Source organism: Anticarsia gemmatalis, chromosome 1 (genome assembly GCF_050436995.1).
Source record: "Anticarsia gemmatalis isolate Benzon Research Colony breed Stoneville strain chromosome 1, ilAntGemm2 primary, whole genome shotgun sequence".
Classification (NCBI taxonomy): domain Eukaryota; kingdom Metazoa; phylum Arthropoda; class Insecta; order Lepidoptera; family Erebidae; genus Anticarsia; species Anticarsia gemmatalis.
This window is the reverse complement of record NC_134745.1, coordinates 8,613,290-8,638,361: the sequence shown is the minus strand read 5'-3', so window position 1 is coordinate 8,638,361 and position 25,072 is coordinate 8,613,290. Positions and strand designations below refer to the sequence as shown.

The 25,072-nt window shown below is 34.3% G+C and overlaps 3 protein-coding genes across 12 annotated transcripts in view; 1 reads left to right on the top strand and 2 right to left on the bottom strand.

The window, feature by feature from the left end:
* Positions 1 to 58: 58 nt before the first annotated feature.
* Chd1 (chromodomain-helicase-DNA-binding protein 1) lies at positions 59 to 13,359 on the bottom strand. 7 transcript variants are annotated; one of them, XM_076117258.1, is made up of 24 exons: positions 12,951 to 13,359; positions 11,849 to 11,937; positions 11,424 to 11,777; positions 11,175 to 11,351; positions 8,788 to 8,972; positions 8,277 to 8,606; positions 7,915 to 8,165; positions 6,821 to 6,934; positions 6,343 to 6,507; positions 5,983 to 6,263; positions 5,537 to 5,894; positions 5,076 to 5,450; positions 4,744 to 4,995; positions 4,491 to 4,658; positions 4,280 to 4,400; positions 3,987 to 4,165; positions 3,647 to 3,818; positions 3,110 to 3,275; positions 2,651 to 3,023; positions 2,359 to 2,568; positions 1,978 to 2,283; positions 1,662 to 1,882; positions 1,140 to 1,487; positions 59 to 1,006 (listed from the first exon to the last, which is right to left on the bottom strand). In XM_076117258.1, exons 1-24 carry the CDS (start codon positions 12,957 to 12,959, stop codon positions 802 to 804), a joined length of 5,409 nt encoding a protein of 1,802 aa, XP_075973373.1. In that variant the 5' UTR covers positions 12,960 to 13,359; the 3' UTR covers positions 59 to 801. The 7 variants fall into 7 exon arrangements, with proteins under 7 accessions (XP_075973373.1, XP_075973365.1, XP_075973382.1 ...); XM_076117250.1 differs by having other exon boundaries at positions 59 to 1,009; positions 8,788 to 8,969; XM_076117267.1 differs by having other exon boundaries at positions 8,788 to 8,969.
* Positions 13,360 to 15,762: 2,403 nt separating this feature from the next.
* LOC142974708 (uncharacterized) lies at positions 15,763 to 18,832 on the top strand. The gene is made up of 2 exons (XM_076117184.1): positions 15,763 to 16,232; positions 16,383 to 18,832. The coding sequence occupies exon 2, from the start codon at positions 16,390 to 16,392 to the stop codon at positions 18,118 to 18,120; it is 1,731 nt and encodes a 576-aa protein (XP_075973299.1). The 5' UTR covers positions 15,763 to 16,232; positions 16,383 to 16,389; the 3' UTR covers positions 18,121 to 18,832.
* The window catches only part of LOC142974717 (major facilitator superfamily domain-containing protein 12-like), a 61,746-nt gene continuing 55,072 nt past the window's right edge, over positions 18,399 to 25,072 (bottom strand). For all 4 annotated transcript variants that reach the window (XM_076117213.1, XM_076117221.1, XM_076117206.1 and 1 more), the window contains 5 exons: positions 20,219 to 20,628; positions 19,944 to 20,130; positions 19,652 to 19,763; positions 19,103 to 19,253; positions 18,399 to 18,774 (listed from right to left, as the gene is read on the bottom strand). In XM_076117213.1, coding sequence (XP_075973328.1) covers positions 18,633 to 18,774; positions 19,103 to 19,253; positions 19,652 to 19,763; positions 19,944 to 20,130; positions 20,219 to 20,628 — 1,002 coding nt within the window. In that variant the 3' untranslated portion in view covers positions 18,399 to 18,632. The remainder of the gene's footprint in view (positions 18,775 to 19,102; positions 19,254 to 19,651; positions 19,764 to 19,943; positions 20,131 to 20,218; positions 20,629 to 25,072) is intronic.

Genomic DNA, 25,072 nt, shown 5'->3' with positions numbered 1-25,072 from the left:
TAATTATAACAATAGCAATGATATCACAGGACACCGTAAATTTGAATAAAAATACATATTTCAACTTTAATATGTTTATTTATTATCATGGTATATACCATAAGACGTTTTCACTCTTATTACATTCACAATTGCATGTAACAGAGAATAAGATTTTACATAATGTATAAAAATAGGATTGTACGAGTCATATCGGGACTCGGAAATGCACGCAAAATGAGAAACGAATTTACAAATTAAAACTCTTTCCTGTACACTGCTAAAATGCAATGACAAAGTTATGTGCCCCTTCCGCTAAGCTATACACAATTCATTTGAAATTGCACATGATTTTGAATTACATGCAAACCTACTAACAATAGCTAAATTTTGTACATTGACTACTAACTATTTATATCACTTGTTTCTGTCAAGTTACAATTATTAATAACGATGATGAGGCATCAAATAAATAGAAAATTGGATTAGAGATTAAAAAAACATTAAGACTGCGACAAAAATTGGAACAATATAAAATTAATGGTATTTTTTAATTCTGTACATTAACAATTAATCGACAGATTCTGCAATAAATAAATTTGCTATACATACAGTCTTACTTATAAAATGTCACTAATAATGTCTCATTTCAAATCGATGCGCTTTCGCTTATCACATAGATAAAAACCACAGCACTTTTTGTCACTTACAACTTTACACTTTCACGGTTAAACCAGCGTTCTCGGGAAAGAGATCTCTACGAACTATCTATTTACAAATTAAATACAAACGATATTTACAAAGAGTGGCGGAACTACAACGTTAAGTGGGCGGTGCACGTCGATCATAATCTCTTCTGTAAACTTCTCTTTCATAGTCCCTCTCGTCGTACGGGTACTCCGGTTGCGTGTAGCTCCGCCACTCGTCGGGGTAAGGCCGCACGGCCGAAAATCCCATTCCGCCCGCCATCGCCGCACTATCATAGTACCCACTATACGGGCCGCCCGGCATACCACCGAAACCGTACCTGCTGGTGACGAAACATAGAGTTAAATAAAATCCAAGTGTCTCTTTAACAAATACACTTTTCGCATTAGTCATGATTAACCTTTTATTTTGCATTTCTTTTAAAATCGAATAAGAAGCATAATCATAGTCACCTTCTCTTATCGTGCGGGCGCGGTGTGCGGTCGGCGCGGTACTGGCGCGGGCCGGGGTAGGCGGGCGGCGTCCAGGCGGGGTGCGCGGGATGCGCGGGGTGGTCAGGGTGCGGGTGCGCCATGGCGTAGGGCGGGCGGGAGCGAGCGCCGCCGCCGCCGCTGTCCCGGCGCGTGCGGGAGCGCTCGCGGTCCCGGTCCCGATCTCGCTCGCGGTCACGCTCCCGGTCGCGGTCTCGTTCCCGGTCTCGGTCGCGCTCGCGCTCCGTCCGGCTCCGCTCTCTGTGCATCAAATCGTCTCGCTTCAGGCTTCTATCCCTATCCTTGCGATCCTTGTGCTTGTGTTTATGTCTGCAGGGATGTAAGAAGCGATAATGGTTGTGAGCGACACGGGAGAGGTTAGCGACTCGACGAGAGATATTATAACGATGATGAGAATGAGGAAGCGAGGTGACCGAGTGAAATGAGTACGTGAGTGTTGGACGGAATGGTAAACGCAATATGTAAAACGATAAGACCGCTTACCTCTCGTGTCGCTTGTTCTCGTTGGGTTCCGGGTCGCACTCTCCCTCCTCTAATTTTCTTTTAATTCCGGATGTATGTGGAATTTTGTCATTCAATTTGTCCAATTTATCTCTATCATTTTTGGGCCTTTTATCTTTTTTGTCATTTATGTCATCATGCTTTGCATCTTTTTTATAGGACTTAAGATGATTACTTGCATTATGATTGTTTTTATTATTAGACTGTAACAAATTAGAAACACATATTAATATGACAATCACTGTCTTACGAATATAAAGATATTTTATTAAAAACTGAACCGAAAAACGTTACTAACCTTAACATTTTCTTTGTGTTTACCATCCTTTTTCCCCCCTTCGTTTTTCTTTAATCCATATTTGTACAACCTGTAGAGTTGCTTGGCATCGAAATTAGTAAACTTTGAAACAAAGTACCAGAGATTACTTCTCCATTCCACTTTCTTTTCAGGATCGGGATACGCATCTACACAAATGTCTATTTGATTGCCTATTTGAGTAAGGCAAGTTCGCGTTCTGGAAACTTGTTCGGATTCCGACAATGTTTGATCTGGATTATCGAGCGCGCGTAATGCCTTCTTCACAGGTCGCATTTTCTCTTTGCACTATAAAAAATACCATCGTGTTACCAATGCTTACGTATATAATGCAAGTAAATAAATAATAAAAAAACAACATACTTCTTCAAAAACAGAGGGGTCAAGGTCGCCAAGAACCTCGAGCGCACGAGGTTCGTTATTGGCAGTAAAGTGCATTGGGCCGGCCGGTTTTTTCCTTGGCTTGGCGCCTTTTCTATCTTTACCATCCTTCCTTCCTCGTTTTTTTTCTCGGTCTTTCCTATCGTTTGATGTTTCATCATGTGTAGACACATCTTCTAGCTTGAGTTTACCCTGCAAGAAAAGAGAGTTTAGTTATAGGAAACATACAACATGACTAAATAAACGTGAAAATAATAGTTAACAATAAATTTACCTTATCCGATTTATCATTTTTACCAGTCTTATTTGTCTTTTTGTTCTCGTCGCCGGAAGTTGCGTCATCCTCAACAATATCTTTTGTGACAGGTTCTTTGTTTCCTCGCTTCATACGAGGCTTTCGTTGCTTTTGTTTTCCATTCTTTTGATCGAGCAATTTCTTTATAAGCTTTAGCAAATATTCTGCGCGAGACTGCAAATGTTTTGCTTGAGGTTTTTTGTCTTCATTTGTCAGAATTTTGTCTCCTATTTCAAAAGATGAATCCATTTTTATAGCTTCCCACGACCCCATTCCATATTGGTATATTCCTGCTAGTAATTTAGAATCATCTGCAACACTCCAGTCCACATCAAAGTTTGCTGGTCTTGTCCTATAACGAAAAATGAGTTAAGACTACAATTATCTTCTATTAATTAGAAAGTAGAAATTCAAAGAAGAATAAAAGAGTATTCTTACATGAAGTCTAACTGCCATTTTAGCCTCTCTTCTTTAGTATCCGGTAGAAAGTCGTCCAAAGGCGCCAGCTCGTCCTGACAGGCGGCAAGCGTCTTCGCATTTACAGGCACACCTCCCAACTTGAACGTCTTTCTTGTATTCTTACGACCTCCTTCTGTTTGTTCATCTGTAACCACATAATTGTATCATAAACTAGCTGACCCGCGCAACTTCGCTTGCGTCACATTAGTGAATGGGCGAAAATTTTCCCCGTTTTTGTAACATTTTTTACTGGTACTCTGCTCCTATTGGTCGTAGCGTGATGATATATAGGTATAGCCTAATAAAGCCTTCCTCGATAAATGGGCTATCTAACAGTGAAAGAATTTTTCAAATCGGACCAGTAGTTCCTGAGATTAGCGCGTTCAAACAAACAAACAAACAAACAAACAAACAAACTCTTCAGCTTTATAATATTAGTATAGATTAGTATAGATAAAGTGTTCCCCAGTACTTCTTTTATAAGATATCTTCATATTGTAAAAAAATATTACTTACTTGCTGGTTCCGAAGTATCGTTTAGAACAGCTTTACATCGCTCTTGTAAGATTTCTCCCAACTTTTTAAGCTCAGCTAATGGTTTCTCTTGCAGTTCTGCATCACACGCTATACTGTCAAGATGCTTTAAGGGCGCCGAAAACTTTTTGTAGCTTTTGACAAATCTTCGAATCTAAAAAGATAATAAAAGAAGTTTTGTTAAAATGTTCTGACCTTTATAGAAAATCGGTTCGAATTTTAATAGATTTAAATTTTTCAAGATGCTTCAAGTACTACTGCGTAAACTTTTTTAAGCTATCAAAAAATTATGAGACTTTTTTTAAAATATATTTCAACACACCTCTTGATCAGTGAAGTTCTTGATTTTTTCCCTGTGTGAGGCAGGCGGGCGGCCCCTCTTTCTGGGCCGGTCGTCGTCGGCGCTGATGTCAGACGCATCGCTCTCGGCGTCACCGTCGCCGTCCGCGCCGTCCCCGCCGTCCCGCGACCCACGTCCGCGACGTTTACGTCCACCGTCGGCTGTAAAATACCATACATCGTAATACGTGAGAAAAACAATAATATAAAAAAAACAAGCAATATGAAAGTACTCTCTCGAAGTCAAAGCCTTTAATGGCTGTTCCAATAACTTACCAGTGTCAGCATTATTAGCTTGAAGATTCTTTCTCCTAGGGGGTAAGTACAAGTCCTCCATTTCTTTGTTTTTCTCCTGCTCGGCAATTGTTTTCCGGACATTTTCTGGTATGATATCGTCCTGCAAATAAATCAAATATTTAAAGGGAATAAAAACAATGTCACTAGCCGTCGTGATTCATGTACATAATGTTAAATTTTAAATACAAACCCAGTCTTTGCTTTCTTCCTCATTATTTTCTTTCTTAACTTCCATCACAGCTTTATCTTCATCAAATGCAAAACTAGCTACTTTGAACGCTGAGAGCAATTCGTCACCCGCCATTGAAGGACCTTCGTCACGGGTTTCAGCGCGTTGTAAGATTTCATCAATATCACACTGCAATATAAAATAGAAATTAATAACAATATAATATAAAATAATCATATTGTAAACTTAGACAAAAGAGTACATAAGCACTTACGACAGGTTCCTCATCATTTTCATCATCATCCTTGAACAACTCTTCAGCACCAAATTTCAATATTGCGTTTAAGTCTTCTTTGTTAAATGGATTGTTAGCGCTTGTTGCAGACGGTTCACGCTTATTGAGAACAGTACGCCCGGTTGTGTCCATCCGTTGAATGACAAGATGATCAAGCACCATTTTTCTTTTTGCTCTTTCGACAATGTCTTCTTCAACAGATCTGGCAGTGACTAGCCTATAAATGTTGACCTGTAGATATAAATTATTAGATAGTTAGACACAAAGAGTTCAAACAGTAGTTGAATTAAACACATCCAAAGTTTATGCACCTGATTCTTTTGTCCAATACGATGTGCGCGAGCCTGTGCTTGCAAATCGTTTTGTGGATTCCAGTCAGAGTCGAATATAATAACAGTGTCAGCAGTTGCCAAGTTGATTCCTAAACCACCAGCACGTGTGGATAAAAGAAAACAGAAATCTTGAGACCCCTCAGCATTGAAGTGATCTAAAGCCTGCTTTCTTATTTCTCCCTTAATGCTTCCGTCCAGTCGTTGGAACGGAAAATGCCGCCTTTGTAAATATTCTGCTAAAATATCCAACATCCTGACCATTTGAGAAAATATAAGCACTCTGTGTCCCGTTTCTTTTAACCTACACAGTAGCTTATCTAAAAGTAGTAGTTTTCCAGAGCCTCTTAATAATTTCTGAAATAATCAAACATTTATTTGTTATTGAATAGGTATGTTTAGGACAAATTCAAGACAAGATTCAAGTAAAAATGGGACAATACCTCTACTGCGTCGGTGGTTGCTAGTGATGCTCTCGATTCAAAGTCCTCAGGCTTCGTCAAGAGGGCGTGATTGCAACATTTCTTTAATTCAATAACTATATTAATGAATGTATTTATAGAACCTTTAACTCCCTTCCTAAGGGCACTATAGTTTTTAGTTAGAATCCATTTGTAATATTGCTTTTGAATAGAAGTCATCTCTACCCTCAATATTTGTTCTACTTTAGCTGGCAATGACTTTTCTACATCCTTCTTCTGCCTTCTTAATATAAATGGTTCTAACTGCTTGTGTAACTTTTCATAACCCTTAGTAGCCGCGTCCTCATGGTCTTTTTCAAACTCTTCCCATGATTCAAATCTAAAAAAGTGAACATATATTATTAGAATAGCCATCATTTAATATAAATAAACCTAAATATTAATAATTCAAGTGTAATACAACTTACTTGTAAGGCATAATAAAATGCAATAAGGCCCATAATTCTTTTAAAGAATTTTGTAATGGTGTACCAGTAACCAATAACCTATGATTTGTATCAAATTCCTTCAGTGCTTTGTATAATAATGAGTCATCATTTTTCAGCCTATGTGCTTCATCAACTAACAAACAAGCCCAACTAAAAGATCTTAGGAATTGTCTATCTTTGAGTAAAATCTCATAAGTGGTTAAGATAGCATTGAATTTCAGTCTTTTAGAGCTAGCAAAACTCCATTCAAATTGTCTGATCTGAAACAAGTACATACACCAATATAGTAAAACAACTATGTCAAACTTAATTTCTAAGAGAATAATAATAAATACTCACAATATCTCTACTGCTGAGATCACCAATATATGTAACAACATTAATATCAGGCGCCCACTGTTGGAATTCTCTCTGCCATGCAGTCATTGTACTTAACGGCACAACACATAGGAATGGTCCATACAACTGTTGTGTTTTAAAGAGGTAGTACAGGAAACATATAGTCTGGAAAAAAACATATTTAGAAATTAAATACTAGACTCAAAATATAACAGATATTTATCGAAGGTATCTTTCAATAAGATCCTAATCGGTAATTCCATTCAAACATAACATTGGAAAATTGAATATTTATTGTTGAATTGTAACATTTATTTGAATTATATTAAGTTAATCCACAAATCAATGTTATTTTTTTAAATGTTATATTGTGGTCTAAACCTGTAATTGTCTAAATCTTGTTTAAAATAACTGCTTAATTGTTGTTGTTGCTGGTTTTCCGATAAATAAATAAGTTGTGAAAATAATTTCAACATACCTGTATAGTTTTACCTAAACCCATTTCATCGGCAAGAATAACTGAGTTGTCTTTACACCAGGAATGTATCATCCAATTCAGACCATCCATCTGATAGTCTCTCAGTATACAAGTCTGTAATAAAAAAGTTTGTGAACTAAGTATATTTGTTATTATTGATGTTACCTATAGTATATAATAGAATACGGGAATTAACGCGAACACGCATTTTACCTTAAAATGCCTAACGTTTCGGCGCAGGTTGCACTCGCCGTGGTCTTGCACTGCCTGGGACCACGGCGAGTGCAACCTGCGCCGAAACGTTAGGCATTTTAAGGTAAAATGCGTGTTCGCGTTAATTCCTGTATTCTATTATACATTAAACATGCAACGCGAGAGTTTAAAAGTTATGGTTACCTATAGTACTTTGAAGTACTACAATTCTATTGCAATGTTAAGTAGGTAATTCAAGAGATGAGAGTATGATTCATAGTTGTTTATATATAAACTACTAAGTGAAAATGATAGAGTGAATATTATTCGTTTATTGTTTTTTTTATCTTCTTTATTTCTTTTAACGCAATATAAAACAATAAAACATTCGATAGTAAATGTAGGTCAACCAAAGAGTACGGTTTTGTAAGTTGTTTAAAGCGCCACCATCAATCTACCATTGGAACTTGATAGCACTTGGTAGTAACACCAATCCAATTAGTTTTAGCACGGATCGGCAGATGGCGTTGTAGCAAATACGCTATTTAAACATCAGTGTGGAGAAACCTTGAGTTAATATTTAGACTGTCAATATAAGAAACTGAATAAGCAACACATATATTTACATAATCTGATCCTCATCATAAAATACTATACTGCAGCTGTATTTGAGAGCAAATTATTACTTATTATTATCAGGCAGTGTACATTTGTCACTAACTAAAACCCAATTTTTAAATTGCTCAGTTATTATCTATTAGTAACAATTGTGTTTTACAACCAAAAAAATGTTTCTGTGAAAGTTGTATGTTCTCTGGAAGATCATATCTACAAAAGACCATCCCAATAACAAGTAGCCATGTAGTTTATAACCGTGAGGAAAAACATATAGAAAAACTTACAGAATCTTTTCCCATGTATTCAGGCTGTTCTTTTACTTGATGGAACTTTGGCCTTCTTCTCAAAACAGGACAATGTCTTGAAGGAGTTGTTTTAGCTGCTTCTCTATATTTGAAATTTTCCACCTTCTCTGGCCATTTTCTTTCAATTAAAATCGCATCCTCCCATGTTGCATCAGCATAAGGAAGTGATTCCCATTTGCAAAAATATTCATGGGCAGTCCCACCACCTTCTAATTCCCGTGTTTGTTCCGCTATTAAAGCAAACAGTTGTGTCTATGATAAGTACAACATTTCGTTTTTTACATACAAACATTTAACAAGATATATTACTAAAGTAAAATGTAAATAACAAAAATATTCACCTATTATTCTTTCTACATTGTTGTATGTTTTCACTAACTCTTGCTGCAACTCAGCTTGGCATTCAAAATAATCTATATCTTCAGGACCTGCCTGCTGCCTCCACCATGACAATTCAGCTTCTTTCTTTATGTAATTTTCTAACTTCTTGAGACCCTTAACCTTTTGTTCATTTAATGTCCTCTCAGACTCCCATGTATTATGTATATGGGACCAGCCTTTCCATTTAATCAGGTACTGAGGTTCAGTAGATTCATCATCTTCAGGATTACAGCCTTCATTAAGATCTCCATTCTCTTCTATATAGTAAACTGTAGTCACATTTCCAGTGACTGCATAATGATAAGAAGACATTAGCTAAAATTTAACATTATATTTGCACCAAAATGCAAACTGAAGTGTTGGATTAGTTAACACTAAATTAAAATCTTAAACATTATATTCAAAGTTCTTATCTTTCAGATAAATATCTGAAAAATAAAAACATATTATAATACTGTTGCGATGATTTACCTCCTTTCTTGCCACGACGGTGGCCTAAGACCCTTTCTATTGTTTCACTATGATCTTCAGGCTCAGGCTCTGCTTCCGCTTCACCATCTACACCTTCCACTTCCAAAAGATCGGAGGAATCGGTTTGTTCGTCACTTGCTTCTTTGTAACTAACAGCTGCACCCGTACGTCGCGTTGCTGTCCTACTATAACAAAAAGGTAAGTTTGAAAGTGCCGCCAAGTCATACGGCATTGACGTCACCAATTAGGGCGCCATCTAGTGAGTCTTACACGCAAGAGATTGCAGTATTGTGTAATAAGGCCGCGGCCATTTTGTTGTACTCAGCACACAAACATAATAACAAGCAGTTCCAACATCTGATTTGTTGTCAATAATTTCATTGTATATTTTTATTATGTTACTAGTTTTATTTCGGCAATTTTATGACATATTTATAAAGAGTCTTTGAATTATTAATTTCTGTTTTAGCAAAATAAAAAAAATATTTTGTAAAAAAGTAACTAATTACAAAAAAAATTGTTTCATTTGCCAATTTTTTTTTTATAAGACATGTTTTATGTAAACAAATGTTTTTTTTTACTGTAAAACTATTATGGGTATGTACTGTATCAATTGAATTTTTTTTGTTTAGAATATCCTGATTTTTCTGAAAAAAAAAATGTTTTTTTTTTACTTTACTGTAGATTTTTTGGTATAACTATTATAATCACTTTGAATATATCTATTTTATTAAAGTTTAAATTATTTATCTTTACTGGAAACTAAAATTGCAAATGTATTCTATTTGATATTGGCACGTTTTTTATTTATTTTTAACAAAATAAAAAACACAAAATAGTGCCTGATTTTAAGGTATTTTTAAATGCCTGTCATTTTTGTGCATTTTTACTTACAGCAATATTTTTTAATGTGTTTTTTTTTCGCTCTACACTTTTTTTTACTTTTTTAACATACTATAGAAAATAAAGTTCCTTTGCTTGACCATTTTTTACTCTGTAAGATTGATTTTTTTGTATGTTCCTCAGTTTTTTTTATTAAACTGTTTTGGTATTGGTGTTATTAGCCGTTTTGTAATTGACATTTTACTAAATATTTGGTGTCGCGATCGTATATTGACCCCCAATTATTTTTTACAAAACCTGATTTTATCCAATAACGCCAACTTTAATTTGTTTTGGCACACATGTTTCAGTCATACAGATTTTTTGTTAATCTCCCTATTTAATAATTATTTGTGTCTAGAGTACTAGAAGAGTCAGAACAGAAACTTGTCAAGCCTAACTAATTATTACGGCCAAAGAACAAATAAGTATATTATACCTCCAGTATTTAATAATGTAGATTAAGAGAGTTCCTAGAGATAGTTATTACAGTCTTCAGAATAAACTATGAGATATCTTTTTAGAGTAAAAAATGATCATAAACATTTTTTTTTTCATAGATTCTTTTAATATTTTATTTGTATTTTAATTAAGTTAACATAGTTTAGATAATTTCAAATGGTTTTGTAATGTTAGGTATAGCATTAATGATAAGAGCGTATCTCGCCCTTAAACATATGTTTGGCGAGTTTAATATGTATTTAGTTTAAAGCTTCTTTTTAAATAAAAAAAAACATTATTAAATAAAAAATATTTTTACAGAGTTATGCTTTTCATCATCTAGTTTTAGATCACTCTACAAAAAAATATATGTTTTATCTAATTATAGTTTAATAAATTCCAAACCTCTGTATGAAATTTATTAAAATATTCACCCAAAAAAAAGGTTTTATAAAAATTTAATAAAATAAGAATATTTTTATATTAGTGCACTCTAGATAGAGTAATAATATAGTTTTATTGTTAAAATTATAAACAAATTATCTACTCTAACCCTGTTCCCTCTTCTCAATATTTGTCTTTTTTTTGGTTTTGTTATTTTTTCCACGTTAAAGAGCAGAATTTATCATCATTTCCCTTGTGTACAAACAGAAATTGTTGTTTGTTTGTGTCATTTAAACTCTAGAATTATTGGATAGATTTGAGTTATATTGGTTTTAAAATGTAGAAGTTTAATAGGAAACATTCAGAACAGAATAAAACAGTACCTATAAATCTTTAAACAAATACTTCTTTTTTATAATATTATACACAATATTTGTTTTCTCTAAAGCTATGATGCAAATAGTATGCGCTACTCCTTAGTAAAGAATGTTTAATACAGTTTAAAGTTATATACTTTAGTCTTTCTAAATAAATTGTATATTTGTATATTATAAGTTGTCATAATATGCCCCCAAATTTTAATTTAATGTTTATGTTCCATTGTGCAGTACACCCAAATAGTAGCAAATTGTTGAAGATTTGTAATGGAGTAAAAACAATACAAAAGTTATGACACTAACCTTTTAGTTTCATCATCACTGCCTTCTGAGCTTTCATCTTCCTCACTTGTGAATCTTCTTCTAGTAGGTTTCTTTTTTCTGAGAGGTACACTTCTTTGGCCTGGTCGTTTTGAGGGTGGGGGTGGAGAACCCTTTAAGTCACTATCACTTTCTGATGAGTCTGAATTCCAAGAATCACTAAAATATGAGAGTATGATTAAAATAAATTTGAGAGCCCATGAGTTCCAAAAAGCTGTTCTTGTGTACTACCTTTTTTTTCTACTTTTTCTGCTGTGAGTTCTGCCTCTTTCACTAGAATCACTATCAGCTAATTTAAGTCTATCTGGCTCTTTACGAGACCTGCCTGACCTTCTGATGCCATAAATGTCTGGATTATCTTCCCAAAGATCAGATTTCAATTTCCCATGGCTATTTCTAGATTTTGATTTGGAAGGGGAGTAGTCATCCGAAGAATTTTTATCAGTGTGGTGATCAGATTTTGAAGAGTTGGCATTACTGTGCTTTGGTGATGACTTTGTGTCATCGCTGAGATGTGATCGGTCCAGTGACTTTTCAGACCCTGACCTTTCTGTTCCTGAACCAGAAGTACTGGTCCCACTTTCACTGTCAAATAAAATAATTTTACATAAACAAATAAGAGACAGAAATAGAAGACCATATCAAAAGTAGCTTACCTCTCACTTCCTGAACCCGAGCCACTGGAATCACTCTTCTCACCTTTCTCGCTTGTAGAATCACTTCCAGATTCATTCATGAAACCCTTCTGAAACCAATTGATGGATTAGGATAGCCACAGCAGATGATACCAAATATGTACAAAATATGTTTTTATTTTTTTGAGGGCACTTAATTACAATGATCATAAAACAAATGTGGATCTATAAAAATGTATAATGAATATTTTGTAATAACCTGCACAAATTAAGTGCATAAATCTCAGACACAATATTTTTGGGTTAGCGAACTATTCAATCAGTAATTAGTAAAATCAAATTTAAAGCAATTTAATTAAATATTTAATTAAAAATTCTAGACCACAAATAGGTAATGATTTTATGTATACATGAATAATCTTTGCTCAATAAATATAGTGTTTAATTCTAAATTAAAGTACTCAGCTATAGGGTAATTACACCATTAATTTTGAAATTAAAAACACAATTTTATGTCACAAATACTGAAAGCACATAAAGTAATTCTAGCCTGTGAGCCTTTGAACACAAAACAACAATATTATTGGCTCAAAACCTTAAACATAACCTCAAAACAAAAGGGTAAACGTCTGTATTTGACCCTATATGGCAAATTAAACCAAAAAAAATTAAATTCCTGAATGCAGCTGCTTTGTCTGAGAAAATATGTCAGTTCGTTCTTGCCAATGGAATAGATATTGAGTACTAAAGCTGGACATAACCTCCAAATTCAGCAGCTTCATAGGCAGTGCTAAGCAAGACCAATTTTCAAAGCTAAATTGCAAAAATGGGTCCCTCTTCAAAATCATTTTCACCACTTAGTATAGAAAGATTACGTAACAAAGAATCATAGAAAACACATTCTTTCGTGGGACAAGAATGTTTTCATACATAAAAACAGCAAATTCTATTGTAAACAATCACAAAAACCCTTAAATCCACAATTACGTCTTAAAATTTCACCCTGTTTCAGGGCCACACCCATGACTTCTAGAACGTTCCATCACTATTTTAAGCTCTTAAACTTAAATAAAATAAATAAATCCACTAAAACAATACACAAAAAAGCTGTAAAATTACTTACCAAGTGCATTTTGTAGAAAATACAAGGAATACACGGTTTCTTATATAATTAATGAACAAAGCAAAGAAAAAACAGTTAATTCATAGAGAAAAACCCTAAGAAAACACACGATATTGTATTTTTCAGCATATCTTTATGATAAATGAATAAAATGCGAAAAAATATTTTGCAGTAAAATCTTGTCAAGCGACGCCATTTTGTCGTCGAATAAATTCTGGTGACGACGGAAATGAAATATCAATAATTTTGCCACAAAACTTTAGTAACATAAAGGTAAACAGAAACAATAACCACTAAAAAAATGAAAAACGAAACTTTAGAGCCGTCAGAAATACTACTTCAGTACTGGAAATGATGCGAGCACCGCGCACTGCCAGCGAAACTCGAAAGCTACAGCCATATTGCCATCTGCCAGCTATCTAGCGAAATATAACGTAGGGATGGCATCTGTACTAAAATGTAACATGCTACATGCTATAAATATGCTATTTATAGCATTATTTTCTGGTGTTTACCGTTAACGCAAGTAAATTATCACAATAAACGTTTAAAATCAAACACGGCAACAATTTTCGGTGAATTAGCCCATTTTTACGTTACTATATAATTTTAAACCATTGTGTTTTATCTGAATAAGTGAAAATTAAAACAATCTTTGAACCAAATTTGTGACCCTAGTAGTTTCTTTTAATGTCTATAGCACTAGAAGGTGTAGTCAGAAGTGTTTGAAATACACTCACAGTTTACCATTTAAAATGTTAATCCCGTGTAATAATGGAGCGAGAATGGGTATTTTCGGTATATGACACTATTTTTTATACACCGGGAACCTTACCCTAGGTTCAATTCGAGAGTATTCTAATAGAAAATAAGAAAACTCAATAGCCCTTTGCCTCTGTTTGACATGGGCAATTTAACCTTCATGGCCAGCAGTCGCAAAAACTACTGTCTAGAACCTAGAAGCTAAAATTCTCAAACCGTATTTAATTTCTAGACTGCTTTTTATAATTTTAGTGAACGGTAATAATATATGTAATGTGATTTTTTTTCGGTTATTTTATGATGTTCTCTCACCAAATACGCAACGCATTTAGACAAAGTAAAAGTCAACAGACTCGATGCCATGAATGTAACTTCATGAAAATTTAAGAGCAGTGAGGAATGCTAGAAGTAATAATTATTATGCTACTTCCTTGATACATCACTAGTAGGAAAACGAAGCCATTGCTACCAACTATAAAACGTCACTTCCGCATTTCAAACATAATAATATTCAGGAGGGGAGACTACAGGTATTCTCGATAAGATTAATGTTGTAGTTAGTTAATTGTTGTTGAATGAATGTTCAAAACGAAATAATAATTGCAACTTAAAGTTCATTCAACTAAAAAGTTTTGTTAAAGAACAAAAATGATTACCGTAAAACGGGGTGAATAGAATTCGCGGGGTGAATAGAAAAAAAATCAGGAAAGTTTTCAAGGCCAATATTTGAGTACTCCTCGTTGAAGAATTTTGTTCAAATTTGAAATGATTACACGTCGATATTACTTCTCTGCGGTGTCATAATTGTTTAAATGTTTAAATTGATATTTATACCCAAAAAATTGCTTCAAAGTCAACCGTCCTCGAATGCCTTAATATCGACCCCCTAAACTTTGGATTTAAAGTGAGATTTCTTTTCTAATGAGTTGTTTGAAGTGTTTATCTCTTTAGGTGTATATTAATCTATAAAGATACAATATTGTTAATTGGAAAAACGCTTTTAAACCTACAAAATATGTTTAAATCACAGAAACAGTCATTTTTTTGTATAAACGGGGTGAATAGAATCGTTTGAAGGGTGAATAGAACTACAGTATGGGGTGAATGGAAACATAGCAGGGTTCAATAGAAACGCGTAAGAGGTGAATAGAAACGAGTGAGGGGTGAATAGAGATTAATAAATAGGGTTGTCAAAAACTGTAAACAAAATTAACATAAACAATGAAAAATTAATAGTCATTAATCTTCTGAACTTCACAATTATCACTGTATCAAAGTTATAACGGCAAACTACTGCATATAGTATGAAAGTGAGTTAGGTTATCTTGCTTTATTTTTTGAGTTAAAGTAATTATCAACGGTTATTTAAATTTTTAAACACACAACCTCCCTTTTCAGTATGTTGGATAAGTCGTCTTTGGCAGCCCTAACAGTTTTTCCATTCACCCCTTTGGTCGTTTCGATTTACCCCTATCGCTGGGTGAATAGAAAATGACCATTTTTTTAAGGAAATATCGTAAAATTATGCATATTTTTGAACAAATATGGTTTTAGCTCTTTCTTCATGGCGCCGGACATGATATAAAAGAACCCGACAATAAAAATAACAAGTAATTCGCAACAAATTTTTAAGACAAAGTTGAAAATCGTTTCTATTCACCCCGTTTTACGGTACTTAAAAACAAGACAATTTCGTCTACTAAACAAACTGCATTTTAAAATCATTTTTAGTATAGTTAGCCTTATCGACCTGATCGTGTTCCTTAATTCATATAGGTACCTATGCAGCTATGCTATGTCACGGCTAAGGTTTTTTCCAATCCCGCAAATCCTTGGGCACTATTAACAAACCTTGCACAGTTGCTGGTCGGAATATTGGCCAAAAGGAAATTATACGAAACGGATATGTAGTGGGTATCCTTAACCAAAGGCAAAGTAGCATATATTATAAAGCTAGATTCTCAATCCTATTTTCGTTTAGTTCGATCATTCGATAGTTATTCTGACTTTTTACCGATTCCGCCAATAGCTTCGGCAGGTAGTTATAATTATTACCTACTTTTTAAGTTCTATTAATTCGACTGCTGCAATATTGGGATAGAAATCTGAAATCCTGCAATAATCTTCTTTTTTTATATATTAGGTAATATTTGAAAACTGACATTTAGTTTTGACAGTAAACCGTAATAAATAAGCCGGTCAGCCGTACTCGATATCTAGGTAGGTACCGAATTGCGAATACCGAACTACCTAATAGTACCTAAATACGTGCGTAGAACGTACCGGTTGGTAGGACACGAGCATGAATGTAGCTCTAAATGCAAGTACAAATGTCGCGATAACGCGCCGGCGATACCGATCTCGATAATGTTAAGTTAGATCAAATATAATATGTATGACGAGCTTATTAACCCAAATGGAATATCGGAGTACGTGTTGTGTTCATCTACCAAAAGTCCTGTCATCAAAGAGGCTATTTTGAGCAAATTTTAATGATATTGATTTGTCTGCTTGTATCAAGTAAGTAACTTGTTATTTGTTACTCTGCGCCGTTGTTAAGATTTTACTTAATATTCTTAAATATTGCGAATAATTTAAATTAAGTAATGATGTGTATTTTTAACTAGGTACCTAAAAAACCAGCAAATAATAGTTTCGTTTTTCTTTCAGTTCCAACATGTCGCTAACAGATTTACCGGTAGAAATTCTAATCATAATAGTTAAGATGCTGGATACAGTATCTCAGAGAAGACTCTATGATACATGCAAAACTTTAAGAAATTTGATATGTACGCCTGGATTAATAAAGTACTGCAATTTGTCCCAAAATGTCATGGCCACAATCAGTTCATTTAAACTGAATTTTTTCAAACATATTTCACATGATTTGCGAGTACTTATTATTTGTGGTGTTCCTGACTTATTCAAAACAACATGTCTACCTGGATTAAGAAAGTTGAAAAATTTAAAGGTGTTGGATGTGTCTTACACCAATTTACAGTTTATGGATGTTATAGATATACATGAAGCTTGTCCAAGCATAAAGGATTTAACTATAAATTATGGACCTGCCTCCAGTAACCAGTATCTCCAACGTGATGCTCTGTTGCAGGCTCAAACTGCTTTAGGAAACTTTGAGAATATTCATTTTGTTGGTTCTCCTATCACTTTATTGTATTGTAATTTACCTTTTTCTGTACTTTCTAAGGCACATTTACATCAGCTGACATATACAGTGGCCCAAAATACCAATTGGCGCTATCTTTATGAAACAATTTCTGAAATATGTAATCCTGTATTTGATCAGTTTACTGTTTACTTGTTAAATTTCAGGCATACAAGCAAAAAACCTGGTGATATTAATATATTTGCAGAATCTATTAATGTGTTGTCACAATTTGACTTGAATAACTATGAGTATGTAATCATTACTATAAAACAGTTTGGCCCACCAAAAGTCATTGCATCATCAATGTTTAAGGATTACTTCCAGGATACATTTGATGTGACGGTGTATGAATTTGGTTTAGATCTCATTGGAAATGTGCTTTATATGCTGTGGAAAAAAGAAACAAAATTTGATGAAAATTTCTATGTTAAACTAACAACATTTTTAAAGCAATACTTTCCTCATACTTTGCAAGAATTTCCTGAAAGAGAGGATATTTTAAAAAATGACTGGTTCTACAGTGTACCGAGGCCACATTCCAGTCAAATACATGATTTACGTCAGATGAGTAAGAAAAGGATTGCAGTTCCAAATTATTTATTGAATTATGATGAGACATTTAAAGACAAGGGCAAAGTAGAACTAACAATAGAATTTAAATATCCAGGAATAACAGTAATTGCTTTGTTAGAACGCTGTACTTATTTAAGAAAACTGACATATCTCAGTTTAGTTGGCTTTGGAAGATATAATTACAATTTCTTTCATGTTCTATTTCGGAGTTGTATTCAGCTTGTCACTGTAAATCTGCAAGGTCTTGCAATATCACCATGTTCATTAGCTGTTTCTGGTAGTTTGACATTAAGTAAATCAGTGAAAAACATAAGAATTGTTGATAAAGGAATTGATTTTGTGACATTATTTAATACATTCAGTAAATGTCCAACTCTAGAGAATATTCATGTAATGGATGAAGCCCAATTTCAAAACAATGGTTTAGTTGATCCTACTACATTAGTGGAAAAATGTAGTAATTTATATTGTGTTTATATGCAGGCCAAAACAACTGAAACAAACGAGAGAAATTTTCGGCATCTGTTTAAAGAAGCTAAAAAGAAATATAAAAGGCCTTATATTAATGTCACATTCTTTCAACCCGAAAGCAAACAATGGTTTCATGATCCATTTGTAGATGTATTTAAATTGGATGCTATAAGACCTTGTAGCATGTATAAGTGAAAATGTGTGTGTTAAATTGTATCATCAACCCCACAAATGGGGGATGTTGTATGGAACAAGTTCAATGACAAAAGAACATTCCAATTTAAATATTGCCAAAACTATTTTTGTCTGTATTTAATTGTTTAGTAATATGTAGTGAAGATCTTAACTTAAGAGTGTAAGAGTCGTAATACAAAAACAGGAATACTTTTAAACCTGATTTTCTAGAAATGTGTGTATCAAACCATTATAATATAATATTATCAAGGTATTGCAAATCAAACCAATTTAATAAATTTCTGTATCAGTAAAAATTTTATTAAGAATTGTAATGGTAATTTAGGGTGCACCACATTTACTCAGCTTCATTCACATTTTGCTGAATCATTTCAGAGTGCAGTCAGTGTTGAATAAATGTGGTCAGTCCCATATAGGATAGGTCTACTGTATACAATATTCATTATTTATAAAAAAATACTCAACTGTACATAATCATTAGAAATATAATTATCACATGTACTAGTCAACAATTACAGGTGTGTTTCAATTTTATGTTGGAGTCCTCGATGTGCTACCATGAGGGATAATATGCCGAGGATCGCACTGCCACCGCAAGCGTACGTCAGAACTCCTCTATAATATTGTGGACAATCTACAGCGTTTTTACATTTGCTGTAAAGAAAAAAGTCATAATTATAACATTCATAAATATAATTTATAAGTGTCTGTACCTAAGTATTTTATTCATTTCTTCTGGTTTACCACATTCATCCTAGGACTTCTTGTACGCCTTCTACTGAAGTAAGTATGTGAAAAATCCGAGAATCGAACCCGGTAGCTCTACTACCACCACTACTCCACCTCGCAATACAATACCATAGCGCTATATAATAGCGGTCGCTATCAGCAGCACAGCAGGAAGTCGTGGGTTCGAATAGTGCGATTTCCTATAGGAACGTAATGCTGCATTTTACTATTAAAATAACTAAGTAATACGTACTAATTTTCAATGGCGACGACTGCAAAACCTGTGACTAACTTGTCAGCAAAGGTGACAATGGAGTAAATTGAGGCACCGTGGTTTGAGTTAGGACCTATTAAATCTGCGGTCACACACAGGCTCGAGACGAGTGTGATTGAACTTCCCGCACCTGAAAAACATACACGTTTTAGCTTCGTAGACAACAATTTGTAGGGACAAAATGCTATATATGGACAACTGTAACAGTGAACAGACAGTGGACAGTGTAACTGTGTGTGTGTTTCATAGTAATTCTGATATATGCAGGGACAACAGTTAGGATAAGGATTTTGGATTTACTCAAGTGCACAGATTAACATAATAGGTACCTACACGTATCGTTTGCATCTATATTATTATGTTCAATACTAAAGCTAGACATTTTGGTCGTTAACAAGAATTTATTGCTTGCTGTTCATTTGCCATATTACCAGTGAAAATGGTAACAGCAGCACGGAGACGAGTAAAGAAGCATTTGAATTGAACTAGGGTGAAAATAAAAATGTTTTAAAAGTTCATGACCCTTACCTATTAGTGCAGCGACGAAATATATTTGCATTACATCGGCATTGTGATTGATTGCTAAAGCAATCCATAAACAGCTAATCAGACTTATAATACTTCCTACTAGGTACGCTATCTGTGGAAATAATTTCAATCATTAGCATAATATGTTACTGACGCGAATTATCATACGATTCTCCTCCACTAAAATCTAAAGCGTCTGTAGAAATTTTCAGTTTAAACACGGTGCAGGTAAAATAATAAAATTAAGCAATTGTCTGTGATTACATTACTTAGCAGTTTTGTGGATACTTACATAATTTCCAAAGTTGAGGATCTTGCTCCTCATAAAAACAGTGAAGATCATTGAAGATACAAATACGACTAGGGGGACACTGGCGACTAGTTGTGACCCAGCGGTAGGATTCACACTCAACCTCTCTTCTAAGAAAAGCGGCACATATATTAAACTTAGAGCCCAGTATAATCGAGAGAACACGTATCTAGAAGAAGAAATAAGAAGAATCAGCAAATAGGTATACCCAGTAATACTTACCTAGTTATTTCGAAATTGGATTGTATCATACTTACAACATACTGGTTTCGTACAGAAGTGGCATACGTAAATAATATATCAGTCTAGACCTGGCAGTTCTTACAACTTCTTTGCCTTGTTCGTTAATAATTGACGATGTTCGAGGTTTGCCTGTGCCTGCATGACCCGCACCATTAACGGTATGAGGAGCTTTTTTCAAATTGTGACCTCCATTAGCTATTGCATGGTCCCCTTTAACAGTTGGCTTTCCATTTATTACGGGCTGAATTTCATTATTTCCTGTATGATTGACGGCTTCAAGGGCATAACTGCTAACATTTTTAGAAGATGGCGTTGTTTCTTTAGGATGTGGCGGCTTCGGCTTTTCTTTTTGATTTAGTTTAAAGAAATACTGGAAGTACATCATTGCTAGTACTCCTACTAAAGAAATAATGAGCGCTATATTCTGCAAAGAAAAAAAAACATCTTATACTTATACTTTAGGTAGTCAAATATTAACACTCGCGTTTCTTAATAAAAAATACTTTATTTAAAATATCTTAATACTAAACGAGTGTACAGTCGAGCGTGAGATGCGGAACAGAACCCTTAGGTCTAAATGACATGCACTTATATTCGATTACGAGCTTTACATGTGTGTATCGGTGAGACCTCACCTCATGGAGTCTCATGACCATTAGCCAGAATCGAATGTTTATTAGTTTTATTAGTTAAGAGGCAATATGACCAGTAGCAAGAATCGAATGTTTATTTGTCTTATTAGTTATTGAGAAATGGATCAGCTCGAGTGGCTATGGCGAGTGGCGTGATGCGTTTCAGTTTACTAGTATCGTATGATGCATGGGACTGGGACGCATAACTCCTCCCTCCGTAAGTTCAAAATCACGTTCTTTAGGACGTCGATTTTGACACAATAATACATTCTTATAACGATACACAGAAATAATTAATACAATGATTAAAATGAGGTAGATTATTATAGTTCCTAAACTTATACTATGCACATTCACAAATTGTTTTTTCACTATTTAGCACTGCACTTTTGTCTTTCAACACATGTGTCAGGAACTGAAGATTTTCTAAATCGATCTGGTTCAAGTTGATTGACTTCTTATGCGTGATGTCTTGCGGCGTGGTGATCTTTGGCAGATGTATCTTCGGTGTACTGCTGAAGACTGATTCGCCTGTTTGAACACGACGTTTCCGTAGTGTGAGCTTGCCTATTTTAACTTCACAAGCGTTGTTGAGGCTCAAGAGATAAGTGCCCATGATGACGTGTTGACTCATGTCGTTTTCACAGATTTCCGTGAGAGCTGTACGCGAACCTGTGTATATGATCCAAGAATCTGGTTGAATCGATTTTATCTTAATGTCGGATGTTTCGACACATAATGGAGAACACGATGTAATCGGCGTTGTGAATTTCATTAAGTCTTCGATGCACTGGCTATCTGCTTCAGGTGATATGTAAGTTTCATAGCATAGAAACTTTCCATCGTCGACTTCTCTGCATGGCTGAGAGAGTGGTAATACTTTCGACCCTTTTGTTAGGATGAAGGAATGTTTGGAGGTAAGCAGGAAGGTAAGGTTTATGTGAGGATTATACATAGGGAATGGATATAGTTTATAATAACTGAACACATCTAACTGAACTGTAGGAACTGTCATTATAAAAATTATTTGTTTGCCTTTCACATAACCTTTAATATTTATACAATTTTCTAACTTAATTAAGTTTTCCTTAGTTACTGGGAAAATCAACTTATCTGTGCTCTCAATATCCTTTAAAACATTATATAATTCGTCTGAGTCTAATATCGATTGATGCAGTACATTCAGTCTACTAAATGCTATGGCTGTTTCTACCTCGTCTAAACGTACAAGTAATATTTCGAAGTTATGTATCAACAAATTAAAAGTGTTTAAGACTAAATTCTTACTCCTTTGGAATTGAGTCGCATTTAAAATTTCTTCTATTTCCTGTATAGTCTTATCAAGAATTATGAAGTTATTCCTTGTGGAATTTGTGGTATTTACGAAAGTATCAACTATTTCGGAAATAAGAGTAATTTTGTTAACAAGTGCATTTTGTTTTGATTCTATTTTATTTAACAAATGATCGTATCTTAAAGCATCTTGGTGATCTAAGTTACCTGTTATAGCTTTTATAAGTGAGCCAATGGGGTTAATCAATCCTCGTTTTATTCTAACACTAGGAACTAACTGGTTATATTTGTCTATAGTTAAATTCATAAGATATTCGGTTTGTAAATGAGCATCTACAATACTACCATCTAATGTGTATAAAGCTAACTTATCGTTTATATAAGTAATTAATTGGTTATATTTTTCTACGTTATATTTCAAACTACTACTTACTAGTTCTAAGTCTAATTTCTTAATGATATTCCAGTCGTAAAGACTAAGCGAAGCTTGACCTTCCTTCACGGGAAGGATGCCGGGATTGTCCTCAACTTGCTGCAGTTGAAGGGCCTGGCTTAGGGCTACATGGGTCATCATCCACAGGACGTACCTGCGAAGGACGTTTTATATCTTTAATAGGAACTTTATGCGTACGGTTTTGCGTTTGAACAGTGACTGTGTTCCTATTCATTTCGTTGATTATTTTCGCGGGTTGATAACGGGGTTTGTCTTTGCTCCGTCTGGTATTAACACCTTTAATAAACACGTTATCTCCTTTTTTAATGTTAAATTTAGTTTCACCGCCTCGTTTTTCCTTTATTTTCTGCTTGGATTGTAGCATTTTATCATGGAGGTAATTATACAAATATTTGGTTCTCTTAACATGTTCCTTAACTAACTGTTGCGTATAACTTTTGTTAAAATCTACGTTAAACATAGAAGACGATTCGGTGTGACCAAACACGACTTCAAATGGTGTAAGTCCCGTTGTTGAATGTATTGATTGATTGTAAGACATTATGGAATAAGTCATTACGGTTGCTGCGTCCGTAATTTTCCTATCATATTTCGCGAGTCTATAAATCTCTATAATAGTAGAATGGAACCTTTCTACAATTCCCACAGAATTAGGGTTATGAGGTGTCCCTATATGAAGATTAATTTTGTAAAACGTTAACATTTCTTTTAATAAATTATTGTTGAATTCGCTACCTGGGTCAGCGCTTATTTTGGTTGGAATGCCGTAAATTGAAAAGTATTTTATTAATGCTCTAATAATCTCCGGTGTGGATCTATTAGATACTTCAAACGCCTGTCCTAATTTGCTGAATGCGTCGACTACTGTTAAGAAGTATTTACCTTCTATTGAAAACAAATCAATGAAAATTTCCTCGAAAGGTTTTGATTGAGTTTGTGTTAGTTGTAATTCCGGTTTTAAGGGTTTTCTATCGTACTTCATCTTTTTACAAGTTTCACACGAATTAATTATACTAGAGACAGTTGAATCTAGATTATTCCAACAGAATGTCCGTTTAAGGTGCGCGATTGTTTCCTTAATTCCGCGATGGCAGGTTTTTCCCTGATGGTATTTTAATACTATATCGCGTTGTTCATTTTCATCTTCAACGTAAATTACTCGTTCCGTACATTCGCGAATTTTAATAGAGTCCTTTTTAAATATATTTGTTACAATATTAGAAAACTGTTCGCGATGTTTCTTATCCTCAAAATAAATAAAATATGTAATTTTTGGTCGAATATATTCCTTTAAGAATTGTTTTATTAAATCTGTATTATTTATTGGTAAATGAACTTCTAAAATCTTTTGTTTATCTCTTGATAACTTTTTAACAAAACATTCGTTTTTATTCCAAGTAAATACTAGAATTTGATTCGGCTTTGTATCGATAGCCTCGTGTAATATCGGTATATCTGATGAATCCATATTTTCTTCAGAATGAACTGTTATAATTTGTGAATCTGGTTTTTCAGATGCCGTAAGTGTACCACTACTTATAGAAGGTACGGGATACTGTGATTCGATTGATCGAACCGAACGCGTCTCATCGTCCGATGAGATAATTATAGTGTCGTCTCGTTGTCCCGTATTGACAATCATAGATGACGTTTCCTCTAAAGCGTTTATTTTAATTCGAGAGAGAGCATCCGCATTATTATTTTGTTTTCCGGGCTTATATTGAATGTCGAAATTATATTCGGCTAACCTAAGGCGCCACCTCGTTAGTCGGCTGCCTGGTTCCTTAAAAGAGTTCATCCACGCTAGTGGCCTATGATCACTTAAAACTGTAAATTTGTTTCCGTATAAATAAGGCCTAAAATGCTTACATGCCCAAACAATGGCTAATAATTCTTTTTCTATGGTACTATACCGCGTTTCAGCGTCATTTAACGTTCTGCTAGCAAAAGCGATTGGTTTATCACTGCCTACAGGTCCCTGTGATAACACTGCGCCTAACGCATAGTTCGAAGCGTCTGTAGTAAGTAAAAATGGTTTTGTAAAATCGGGAAATTGCAATAATGGTGCATTCGTAAGAATTTCCTTGCACTTTTCAAATGCATCTATATACTCTTTATTAATAACTATCTTATTCTTTTTCTTAAGACAATTGGTTAGCGGTTGCGTTATTTTCGAGAAATCTTTAATGAATTTTCTATAATATCCTACTAAACCTAGAAAACTTTTTATTTCCGTTGTAGTTTTAGGTAATGGAAACTGCAATACTGCTTTAATCTTATCGTTATTAGGTTTTAAACCGTCCTTAGAAATAGTGTGTCCCAAATACAATACTTCCTTGCGCAAAAACTCGCACTTGTCTAAGGTGACTTTGAGGTTAGTTTCCCTCAATCTATTGAAGATTTTCCGAAGCTTTTCCACGTGATCCTGAAGGCTAGATGAATAGACAATTATGTCATCTAAGTAGACCAGGCAATGGATGCCTTGAAGA